The sequence below is a fragment of the Bos javanicus genome, chromosome 18 (assembly GCF_032452875.1).
Source record: "Bos javanicus breed banteng chromosome 18, ARS-OSU_banteng_1.0, whole genome shotgun sequence".
NCBI classification, from domain to species: Eukaryota; Metazoa; Chordata; class Mammalia; order Artiodactyla; family Bovidae; genus Bos; species Bos javanicus.
Window position 1 is genome coordinate 10865283 of NC_083885.1, and position 12657 is coordinate 10877939.

At 46.9% G+C, this 12657-nt stretch overlaps 1 protein-coding gene across 3 annotated transcripts in view; it reads left to right on the top strand.

Annotated features, from left to right (window-relative positions):
• ATP2C2 (ATPase secretory pathway Ca2+ transporting 2) overlaps positions 1-12657 on the top strand; it is a 76835-nt gene that overhangs the window by 41278 nt on the left and 22900 nt on the right. For all 3 annotated transcript variants that reach the window (XM_061386889.1, XM_061386887.1, XM_061386886.1), the window contains exons 8-11: positions 2205-2354; positions 2432-2500; positions 3233-3308; positions 7341-7407. In XM_061386889.1, the coding sequence (XP_061242873.1) occupies positions 2205-2354; positions 2432-2500; positions 3233-3308; positions 7341-7407 (362 nt within the window). The remainder of the gene's footprint in view (positions 1-2204; positions 2355-2431; positions 2501-3232; positions 3309-7340; positions 7408-12657) is intronic.

Consider the following 12657-nt stretch of genomic DNA (forward strand, 5'->3'; position numbering starts at 1 on the left):
GTTGTTCTAACTATGCCTCTCAAACTCAGGCAATGGCAGGATTCTCTTTCACTGCTGACTTACCATCTTATTACAGTGTAACTTCAATGGAACAAACATAAAGTTAGATACAAAATCTATGTGCTTCAAATTAAGTAAGTTACAACTTATTCTAATTATTATCATGTCCAATTAGACCACATTTACTAGAAACAGAATCTCTGTTTGCCATGGTCACTGTTGTTCAGTTGCTAAGTCGTGTCTGACTCTTTGCAGTCCCACGGACACAGCATGCCAGGTAGGGTGACAATATACAGCCTTGACATACTCCTTCCCCAATTTTGAACCACGGAGGTGTGGTAGTTTCTGCTGCCTGGGACCGATGGGGTCAACATCTGGTGGTTCTGGATGACTCATTTCCGCATTTCTTCTTTCATTGTGGGTTAGGAGCTGCCCGTGAGCTCATATGACTTTGCTCCGATGTCCTGGAGATAAAACATGAAGATCAGTTAGTAGTTGTGTTTGTGGTGGTAGGTTGAGGTAGGTACATGGGCTTGAAGAGGCAGGGGTTTATTCCCATTTCACGTGATGAGAGCCTGGAAGTGGAGCCAGCGGGGTGGCTTCCCCATGGAAGAAAGGCCCTGGGTTTCTCCAGCCCTCCTCTCTGCCCTCTTGGGCTGTGGCATCCTGTTAGTACCTGTAAAATGGCTTGTGGAGCTCCATCCATGAGCACAATGACCCAAGCAGAGAGAGAGAAAGGTGAAGGGGGCCAGGAGGAGCTGTCAGCTCAGCCGCCTTCAAAGATCTTCACAAAGACCATTGTCCAAAGGGTGGAGACACTGTGAGCTGCCAGGGAAGCTGGGAAACAGGGCTAAGGGGGTGGGATGGGGGCCATCATCAGGCCCAATGCCACGGGGTTCTGTTAGGAACTTGAAGGGTTAGACGGATATTACTTGGCAAGTGGTGGCTCCTGTCATCCTTGCGGACTGGGGTTCCCTGGAAGTGTGCACATTTTTATAGATTGGTATTGAATGGTAAAACTTGGGAGTATAGAGAACTCACAGACTTCTGTTTGAAAAAGGCCGATCTAACTGTTCTTTTGGGAGTTTGCAGGAAGATAACTTCTTTTAGTTGCTCTTTTTTTGCTTCAGTGAGAAGTCCCTTAGGGGTAGAGTATACCCTAGATACCTTGCACATTCTTGGTGGTACCTGGCATGGTTCTGGCCATGGAAGACTCACCTCCTGAGTGATACCTGCTGGGCCTGTGGTCACTTCTGCAAGACCTTGATAGTTAAGAATGCAGTCTCTGAAGCCACCGTGTTGGTTCAAACCTCTGCTCTGCTGCTAATGAGCTGATTAGAGCAGATTTCTTAATCAGCCCATGCCTCAGTTTCCCCAAATGGAAAGTGGATAAGGGACTTCCCTCCTGGTCCAGTGGCTAAGACTCTGTGCTCCCAATGCAGGGTTCGATCCCTGGTCAGGGAACTAGATGCCACATGCCACAGCTAGAAGTTCACGTGCTGTGGCTAAAAGGTCCTCCCCACCACAAAGAAGATCGAAAATCCCCCATGAGGCAACTAAGCTGGGTGCGGCCTAATTAATTAACTAATTAATTAAATATTTTTTAAAATATTATAAAGTGGATAAAATAATAGTGTCTTTCATGGAGGGTGTGAGGATTAAGCAATAAGCCTTGTGAAGTGCTCTGTGCTGGACCTGGTGCATAGTAGGTGTTCTGGAAATGTTACCCTGGAAACATCAGGAAGTATGTGTATCTGTGACTGCATGTGTGTTTCAGGTGTTGACATGACCTTAGGCTATCATCAAGTAACCCGGCTCAGTGCTACTCAAATCACACGGATTGTGTGGGAACCCCAGGGTGGGCAGGATGTGGGAGTTAGGGGAAAGATAGGATGATCCGAAAGGGATATTCTAATTTAACCATTGCCTAAGTTTTTTTAAAAAGTTTTATTAAAATTGAAAAGGGTGTTAAAACAGGATTTGAGATTGCTATGTTTTCTGAAAGGGGTCCCATATGCAAAGCTTTTCTGATTCCTGGAGGCACCAGAGGCCGTGTTGTGATACTTGTTTCCTGATTTCAGCGCGCTCTTGTTTGCTGTCTGTTGACCAGTGACGTTAAGGTGTCAGACACTATCCTGGGCTTTGAAAACCAGCTCACAGGTTGGGGGGCTGGTGCTACACCTTCTCTCTTTGCTCCCCCCCAGGTCACAGACCTCCTGGTGGACGAGTCCAGTTTCACGGGAGAAGCCGAGCCAAGCAGTAAGACAGATACCCCACTGACAGGCGAGGGTGACCTCACGACCCTGAGCAACATCGTCTTCATGGGGACCCTGGTGCAGTGCGGGAAGGGCCAGGTGAGCCCCGGGGCCTTGGCGTCCCTCACCTGTGGGCCTTCAGCCTCAGACCTCACACCCCTCTCTCCTGGATGCAGGGCGTCGTGATCGGAACAGGAGAAAAATCCCAGTTCGGAGAAGTGTTCAAGATGATGCAGGCTGAAGAGGTAAGGGACTGGGGGCTTTGGGTTTCTTTCTTTTTTAGATTATTTGTTTATTCATGGCTGCACTGGGTGTTCATTGCTGTGTGTAGGTTTTCTCTAGTTGCGGCGAGCAGCAGCTACTCGTTGTGGTGCTCAGGCTTCTCATTGCGGTTGGTGTTCTGGAGCACAGGCTCTAGGGCCCCCGTTGCCTCGGTGCATGTGGGATCCTCCTGGATCAGGGATCGAACCCGTGTCCCCCATATTGGCAGGCGGATTCTCAACCACTGAACCAGCAGGGAAGCCCTGGGTTTCTTGTAAGGTGGGGTTTGACATGATTCTCAGCTGGTGACACCTGCCCCACCTACTCCTTAGGAACAAGGATGATATGGTTAATGTGAGTACACTTTTAAAAACTTTTTACTTTGAAATGCTCATTAGGATTTTTGTCAAGATATGACTTACGGTGATATGCACAGATCTGAAATGTAGCAGTCTGTGGATTTCTATATATGTGTCCCTGTATAATCATCACTCAGCTTAAGATATAAAAAAATCCAAGCAGGGTCTTCCCTGGCGGTCCAGTGGTTGGGATTCTGTGCTTCTACTGCAGAGGGCACGAGTTCCATCCCTGGTCAGGGAACTAAGATTCCACAAGCTCACAGTGCAGCCAAAAAAAAAAAAAAAGAGAGAGAGAATAGAAGCAGGAGGGACACTCCCAGATCTCATCTAACAAACTCATTGTTCTCATCCTTTTAGACGCCTAAAACTCCTCTACAGAAAAGCATGGACAAGCTGGGGAAGCAACTGACACTCTTCTCATTCGGCATAATTGGTGGGTGAAGCAGTTTCTGCATGGGATCCTGGCAGGGGTGGAAGAGGGGGTGGGGGGTGTGGAAGGGAGCCATCCTGTGCACCCATAGCTGTCTCTCAAATACCTTACTACTCACCTGGGTGAGGACTGGGGTTTGGGATCAGAGGTTCTTGGTCAGCAGCAAGAGGTTTCTGTATCAATCAGACAAGCTAGCAGCTGTAACAGGTAGCTCCTACATTTTAATGGCTTAACATGATCATAACTTATTTCTTGCTGACACTGCAGTCCGTGGGCACATTCCTGGTGAAATGGCTTTCCCGGGTAGCTCATTTCCGAACACTGACTTGCGGTCCCAGGCTCCTGCTCTATTGTTGTTCTGCCTTCCTCCAGTTCCTGGGAGGAGTGGGCCATAATTCTGTTAAACCAGCAGATGGGGAAAGAAAGAACATAGTGACTTGTGGGGAGTCGGGGTGGGAGGGGGAGCATTTTTTAAAGGCAGGGACCAGGAAGTGAAGTCATCACTTTTGCCCATTCTTGATTGGCCAGAATGAAGTCACATGGCCTACCTAACTGCAAAGCAGACTGGGAAATGTAGTCTGGTGGTGCACCAGCAGGTTTCTATGCTGTGCCTGGGCTTGTTCCTCCTGACCTTTGGCAGCATATCAAACAGTATCCCCATGGTGCTGCAGCCCAAAATTCAGGTCTTATTCCTGAATTATACCCTGGTCCCTGCACCCGCCCCTTCCTGCTGCCTCCAGCTCTGGCTTTGAGTCTGTGTCCTTCGTTCTCAGCTTCCAGGGTCAACCAGTGCCTGGGCCATTATAGATTCTCAATAAATGTTGGTTTAGTGAATAAAGGAACAAAGCAGCCAACCACTGCCCATAGCACAAGCAGTGATGAGAGGAGCTCTAGTGAGTCTGGTTAAAACTGCAAAGAGGAGAAAGTTCTTGGGAGAAGAGGCAGCTGTCCCTCCTAGCAGCAGTTTTGTTGTGCTTCTGGTCATCCGGATGCATTGGTTCATTTAACGAGTATCTTATGACACACTTGACCCTGCGATAGGTTCTGGGGCCACTGAGATGAGTAAGACACAGCTTCTTCCCTTTGGAGGACTCCAGAGAAATAGGAGAGAGACACCTGAACAAATATGAAATGTGAAGGTAGCTGTTAATTTTGCATGGGAGAGTTGAGAAGGCTTCAAAGAGGAGGTGACGTTAAGTTGGGTCTTGTAGGATGGGTAGGAGTTTGCCAAGTGAAAAAAAGAGAAGATTGGGAATTTCAGACCAAGGAAAACATATATGCAAAGGCATGGAAGGTATCTCCCATTCCTTTACAACTTTAGGAGGTTGTAAAATTAGCACAGTGTTAAGAGGATATGATCTGAATTCGGATCTCTCAATTCTATCGCGCTAGAGATAGACCTGCCTGCCCTTTCCTCCCTGGCCACCCCTTCCCCATTCTCTAGTTTCTAGGCTCCTTTCCAAATGTCAATTTTGGATGTTGTACTCAGAGTTTGCTCAGTCAGTAGGTTTCCTGTTTTCGAATAGCTCTGTGTCCTCTTCCCTCCTTTCCGCCCTAGTTTTCCCTGGAGCAGTTTCATGGGAAGTGGGTTTTATCTTGTGCCAAGTCTTATCACAGCCAGGGAGGGCTCTGTGCTTGTGAGAGGATTTGGAGGCCGTGCTCAGGCATGGTGGAGGAGGACTGTGATAGATTAGTGATGTCTGTCATGGAGGGAGAGTGGCTCTATGCCATCATTCACCTGCCCTCCTTGGGGTTACACTGATCAGGCATCTGGGACAGGGTGGACGGATGCCCACACGCCCCTGGCTGCCCAGAGGGCCCTTTTACTCTCTAGAGCAGGGGATGGAAACTCTGACTCCCAGGCCAAATCGGGTTCACCACCTGTTTTGTGTGGCTCACAAGCCAAGACTTTTACAAAAATCAGAAGAAGACTATCTTCTGACATTAACCTTATATGAAAATCAAATTTCAGTGTTCACAAATAACTTTTATTGGCACACAGCCAAACCCATTCATATATTATCTATGGCCATTTGCACACTGCAATGGCCAAATTGAGCTGCAACAGACCATAAGGCTCATAAAGCGAGTGCTGTTTTCTACCCAACCTGTTGGAGGAAAAGCTGTCTGCCACCTGCTCTAGACCCTGGGGTTGCCAGAAGGAGAACGGGCTGTAGCAATAGCCCCCAGAGAAAATACCAAGTAGGTGTGCTTCAAGACAGATTGTCAAATAGATGCTCGTAGCAGGCCTTTCCACAGGATGAAATCTGTCAAAGGTCAGAGGTGCTGCAGGGTCACTGCCTCGTATAAGCCATTATTCCTCACGTTAACTTAGAACTTAAATTGGCATGTCCGTGGCCAGGCCCGTGATAACCGCTCAGATGTTTTCTCTTTTTAGTGAATATTTCAAGAACTGCTCTGGTAGAGTGGGAGTTGTGAACCCTTAGAAAGGCCTAGGGATGCTGGGAAAGAGTGGTGTGCTGGTAAAGGCTTAACAGCCGGTTTCAGGGGAAAGTGGTGTTTGTCACCTCTGTGGTCTCAATACTCACAGTGTCCTATTTCTAGACACCGATGGAAAATTACTGAACCTGAATTTGGGAAGAAATAAGCACATTTGGCTTTTGTGAGGCCCTCCCTCCTACTGTGGCAGGACCCAGGATGGGGGCAGGTCCTGTGGGTTGGCTCTGCCCCTATTTTTAGTAAAACTTCCCCCTAATCTTTCTAGGTTCATTTGGGTTCCTGCTAAGATTTTGACTACTGAGTTCTGTTGCTAGTCAAAGTATGAAAAAAAAAAAAAATGAAACCCCAATAAATCAGATCTTATGACCTCTCTACCCCCAACACACACATACCCAAACACATGCAGACACACACACGCCACTACTGCCCAGCAGAAAACTCACCCTGGCTCTGCTTTCCCTACAAGACATAGCTGATGCTCTTCGGCAAGTCCCCCAGGATGTGTCAACAGGCAACTCCTCTCACCTTCTTCCCCCTCGCCTGTCTTGTAACTGTGGCCACAGCAGTTCATGACTTGGTGTTACTGTGGGCCAGGAGCCATGCTGAGATCTCCAAGGGCATTGTTACATCTTAAATCCTAAAAGTCCTTGAGGAAGATGTAGTCATTTCCTCCACTTTACAGATGAGCAAACCGAGGCCGTGCCTGGTGGACCCTGAACTTTGCCCCGTTGCCAGAACATCTCGGGCCTTTCATGGGCCCCAGCATGAGTCATGCACTTCTTTACCTGAAGGCTCCATCTCTGACTGTCCACATACCCCGTGTCTAACACAGTGTCTGGTGGTTAAATACTGGGCCAACAATTGATGAAAGAGAAAAATGGGATAAGGAATGTCTTTAATCACAAAAATGCAGAATAAAATCAGCTAAGAGAGACCAGCTCGTGAACCCATCAGGGGAGCGGCTGTCGTTGGTCATGTCAGAAACCTTGGGGCAAGTCCTGTAAACATACAGCCTGTGGGAAACTTCTGGAATAGCTCAGAAATGTTGCAAACAGCCCCAGATAAACCGGGTGGCTGTTTCTTTCTTTTACTTGAACTGACTTGATCCTTTCCTGAAAAAGGAAAACCATCCTCTTTTGTAAGCAGGAGAGTTCCTTCCTTAAAAATGGGAGCGGTGACAAGTGTTTGAAGTTATTCATAATTGCTCTGTGTCTGTATTTCCGTAAACACTAAGGAAATGAGTTTGGAATGCCTTCAGACGTTGAAGAACATACTTGTGTGTGTGTGGATGGGTGTGTGCGTGTGTTCATAAACATTCTGTTGCTGTTCATTCTGCGTGTTGTTCATAAACATTCAGTCACTAAGTCACATATGACTCTTTGCAACCCCTTGGGCTACAGCACACCAGGCTTCCCTGTCCACTATCTCCCAGAGTTTGCTCAAATTCATGTCCACTGAGTCAGTGATGCCATCCAACCATCCCATCCTCTGCCGCCCTCTTCTCCTTGAGCCTGTATATATACGTGTGTGTGTGTGTGTGTGTGTACTTATGTGTGTGTTTCCATCTCCTCCCAGGCCTGATCATGTTCACTGGCTGGCTGCAAGGGAAACACCTGCTCAGCATGTTCACCATCGGGGTCAGGTAAGGGTGCTGGGCCATTGCCCTTCATTTGTGCAGCAAGAGAAGGTGGGAGTTTTGGGGAAGGAACGGTGTGGGGCAGATGCAGCCCCTCCACTCCAAGCCCCAGTCCCCCGCAACACATTGTCTGGTGGTGGGGGTGTCCAATGAACGTCAGAAAAAGGAATGACAGCTCCTCGTCCTTGTCCCCCAAGCCATGGGTTTATGTCTTACTGGCTAAATACGGACTCCAGAGCCAGCCTTCAATCCTTCCCAGCATCAGGGTCTTTTCAAATGAGTCAGTTCTGTGGAAGGACTGAAGGCGGGAGGAGAAGGGGACGACAGAGGATGAGATGGCTGGATGGCATCACTGACTCGATGGACATGAGTCTGAGTGAACTCCGAGAGTTGGTGATGGACTGGGAGGCCTGGCGTGCTGCGATTCATGGGGTCCCAAAGAGTCGGACACGACTGAGCGACTGGACTGAACTGAACTGAGAAGCAGCCTGCCCAGTTTAGTTTCTGCCTTTGCCATTTGCGCTTCCTTGGAGGCTCAGACAGTACAGAATCTGCCTACAAAGCAGTAGACCTAGGTTTGATCCCTAGCTGGGGAGATCCCCCGAAGAAGGGAATGGCTACCCACTCCAGTATTCTTGCCTGGGAAATCCCACGGACAGAGGAGCCTGGTGGGCTACAGTCCATGGGGTCACAATGAGTCAGACATGACTGAGCGACCAACACTTTGCCGCTTGCTAGCGGGGCCACCCCAGGCAAGCATCTTCACTTTCTGGTTCTCTATGTCCTCCTCTGTAAATGAGGGTGACGTCAACCCTCCTAAGGGTGCGTGAGGATGCCCTGGTGCCCCTTGCAGGTGCCTGCAGCCAAACTGAGCACAAGGTGGGTGCGTGTTCTAATTAGCATCTGGAACTCGGCCCTTGGTTTATGGAGACGGCTGCAGGAGAGGACAGAAGACACAGGGCTGACGGCAAGGAGCAGAACCGGGGTCTGGGCTTTAAGCCCGGGGAACCTGCCTTCCCCGGCCTGGCGATGCTCATAAACAACTATCCCAGCCCAGGTCCTGCTGGAGGAGCAGAGGCAGGCAGGGGGAGTTGCCACAGCTTTTCCATGGCTGCTTGGGGACACAGGCTTGTCCCAGCAGAGGGGCAACTGGTGATCTGGGATGTGAAGGAGCCACTTCAGGCCCGTGTTGGTTTCCCCGGGGTGGGACCTCCACCTTGTGTTGTCTATAAGATGGTTCAGGTGACACGTTGTTGTTCAGTCGCTCAGTTGTGTCTAACTCTTTGCAACCCCATGGGCGGTAGCACACCAGGCTTCCCTGTCCTTCACTATCCTGGAGTTTGCTCAAACTCATGTCCACTGAGTCGGTGATACCATCCAACCATCTCATCCTCTGTCTCCCCTTCTCCTCCTGCCCTCAGTCTCTCCCAGCATCAGGGTCTTTTCCAGTGAGTCAGCTCGTCACATCAGGTAGCCTAAGTATTAGAGCTTCCGCATCAGTCCTTCCAATGAATATTCAGGGTTGATTTCCTTTAGGATTGACTGGTTTGATCTCCAAAGTACTCTCAAGAGTCTTCTCCAACATCACAGTTCAAAAGTATCAAGTCTTCAGCACGCAAGCTTCTTTATGGTCCACCTGTCACATCAGTACATGGCTACTGGAAAAAAACATAGCTTTGATTATACAGACCTTTGTCGGCAAAGTGATGTCTCTACTTTTTAATATGCTATCTAGGCTTGTCATAGCTTTTCTTCCAAGGAGCAAGCATCTTTTAATTTCATGGCTGCAGTCACTGTCTGCAGTGATTTTGGAGCCCAAGAAAGTAAAATTTGTCACTGTTTCCATTTTTTTCCCCCATCTATTTGCCATGAAGTAATGGGACTGGATGCCCTGATCTTCATTTTTTGAATGTTGAATTTTAAGCCAACTTTTTCACTCTCCTCTTTCACCTTCATCAAGAGGCTCTTTAGTTCCTCTTGGCTTTCTGCCATTAGGGTGGTGTCATTTGCATATCTGAGGTTATTGGTATTTCTCCTGGCGGTCTTGATTCCAGCTTGTGTTTCATCCAGCCTGGCATTTCGCATGATATACTCTGCACGTAGGTTAAATAAGCAGAGTGACAATATACGGCCTTGACGTACTCCTTTTCCAATTTTGAACCAACTCGTTCCATATCTGATTGTACCTGTTGATTCTTGACCTGCATACACGTTTCTCAGGAGGCAGGTAAGGTGGGTCTGGTATTCCCATCTCCTTAAGAATTTTCCACTGTTGTGATCCACACAGTCAAAGGCTTTAGCATAGTCAATGAAGCAGAAGTAGATGTTTTCCTAGAATTCCTTTGCTTTCTCTATATCCAGAGGATATTGGCAATTTGATCTCTGGTTCCTCTGCCTTTTCTAAATCCAGCTTATACATCTGGAAGTTCTTGGTTCACGTACTGCTGAAGCCTAGCTTGAAGGATTTTGAGAATTACCTTGCTAGCATGTGAAATGAGTGCAGTTGTGCAGAAGTTTGAACATTCTTTGGCATTCCCCTTTGGGATTGGAATGAAATCCAATACATATACCTTTTCCAGTCCTGTGGCCACTGCTGAGTTTTCCAAATTTGCTGGCATATTGAATGCATCAATTTAACAGCATTATCTTTTAGGGTTTGAAATAGTTCAGCTGAAATTCCATCACCTCCACTAACTTTGTTCAGAGTGATGCTTCCTAAGACCCACTTGACTTCCCACTCCAGGATGTCTGGCTCTAGGTGAGTGACCACACCATCGTGGTTATCTGAGTCATTAAGACCTTTTTTGTACAGTTCTGTGTATTCTTGCCACCTCTTCTTAATATCTTCTGCTTCTGTTAGGTCCATACCATTTCTGTCCTTTATTGAGCCCATCTTTGCATGAAATGTTCCCTTGGTATCTCTAATTTCCTTGAAGAGATCTCTAGTCTTTCCCATTCTGTTGTTTTCCTCTATTTCTTTGCATTGCTCGCTAAGGAAGGCTTTCTTATCTCTCCTTGCTATTCTTTGGAACTCTGCATTCAGATGGATATATCTTTCCTTTTCTCCTTTGCCTTTCACTTCTCTTCTTTTCTCAACTATTTGTAGGGCCTTATCAGACAACCATTTTGCCTTCTTGCATTTCTTTTTCTTGGGGATGGTTTTGATCCACCTCCCATATAATGTTACCAACCTCCACCCATAGTTCTTCAGGTATTACGTCTACCAGATCTAATCCCCTGAATCTATTTGACCCCAACAGTTATGGGGTTCTCTTCCACTGTATAATCATAAGGGTTCTGATTTAGGTCATACCTGAATAGCCTAGTGGTTTTCCCTGCTTTCTTCAAATTAGGTGAATTTAGCAATGAGAAGTTCAAGATCTGAGCCACAGTCAGCTCCTGGTCTTGTTTTTGCTGATTGCATAGAGCTTCTCCATCTTCAGCAAAGAATATAATCAATCTGATTTCAGTATTGACCATCTGGTCATGTCCCTGTGTAGAGTCATCTTTTGTGTTGTTGGAAGAGGGTGTTTGCTATGATCAGTGCATTTTCTTGGCAAAACTCTGTTAGCCTTTGCTCTGCTTCTTTGTACTCCAAGGCCAAACTTTCTTGTTATTCCAGGTATCTCTTGACTTTCTGCTTGTGCATTCCAATCCCCTATGATGAAAAGGACTTTTTTTTTTTTGGTGTTAGTTCTAGAAGGTCTTGTAGGTCTTCGTATAACCATGCAATTCCAATTCTTTAGCACTAGTTTTTGGGGCATAGACTTGCATTACTGTGATGTTGAATGGTTTGCTTTGGAAATGAACCAAAGTCTTTCTGTCATTTTTGAGATTGCCACTCATGTACTGCATTTTGGACTCTTTCGTTGACTGTGAGGGCTACTCCATGTCTACTAAGGGATTCTTGCCCACAGTAGTAGATGTAATGGTCATCTGAATTAATTTGCCCATTCTTGTCCATTCGGTCACTGATTCTTAAAATGTTGATGTTCACTCTTGCCATCTCCTGTTTGACCACTTCCAAAGGTGATATGTGGGAAATTATTTTAATATTTATTAAATATTTAATGTTGGTGAGCAAAAATTTATACTTAGTACATCAAACCCATGATGTAAACAAACTTAGATGCCCATCAATTAATGGACAGATAAGCAACATGCAGTGTATTATTATTCAGCCACAAAAAAGAGTGAAGCACTGCATTTGATACAGGGTGGTTGCCATAGAAACATGCGGCTAAGAGGAAGGCGAATGTATGGTGTGTGCTGTCGTGTCTGACTCTTTGTGACACCCATGGACTGTAGCCTGCCAGGCTCTTCTGTCCTTGGGATTTCTCATGCTAGAATACTGGAGTGGGTTGCCATTTCCTCCTCCAGGGGATCTTCCCAACCCAGGGATGGAACATCCGTCTCCTCACTGGCAGGCAGATACGTTAGTACTGATCCACCTGGGAAGCCCGAAGAGGAGGGAACCAGACACAAATGGCCGCATAATATGACTTTGTTTTTATGAAGTGAAGTAAAAGTCGAATACTGGAGTGGGTAGACTTTCCCTTCTCCAGGGGATCTTCCTGACCCAGGAATCGAACTGGGGTCTCCTGCACTGCAGGCAGATTCTTTACCAACTGAGCTACCAGGGAAGCCCAAGAATAATGGAGTGAATAGCCTATCCCTTCTCCAGCAGATCTTCCCGACCCAAGAATTGAGCCGGGGTCTCCTGCATTGCAAGTGGATTCTTTACCAACTGAACTATCAGGGAAGCCATTTGTTTTTATGAAATGCCCCAAAGAGGCAAATTCATACAGACAGAAAAAGTGCCTGCCAGGAGATGAGCTCAGGAAATAAGGAGGGACCACAGCAGTTACGGGGATTCTTTAGAGGGTGATTAAGAGGTTCGATATGACTGAGTGACTTCACTTTCACTTTTCACTTTCATGCATTGGAGAAGGCAATGGCAACCCACTCCAGTGTTCTTGTCTGGAGAATCCCAGGGATGGAGGAGCCTGGTGGGCTGCTGTCTCTGGGGTCGCACAGAGTCGGACACAACTGAAGCGACTTAGCAGCAGCAGCAGCAGCAGCAAGAGGTTCTAAAAGTGATTATGGTGATGGTTATACAACTCTGAATATACTAAAAACCATTGGATTGTATACTTTAGAAGGGCGAGTTTTATGATATGTGAATTACATCTTAACAAAGAAAACAGAAAGCAGGTAATTAAGAAAGCTGTTATTACAAGGATCCTTGGAGCCTTT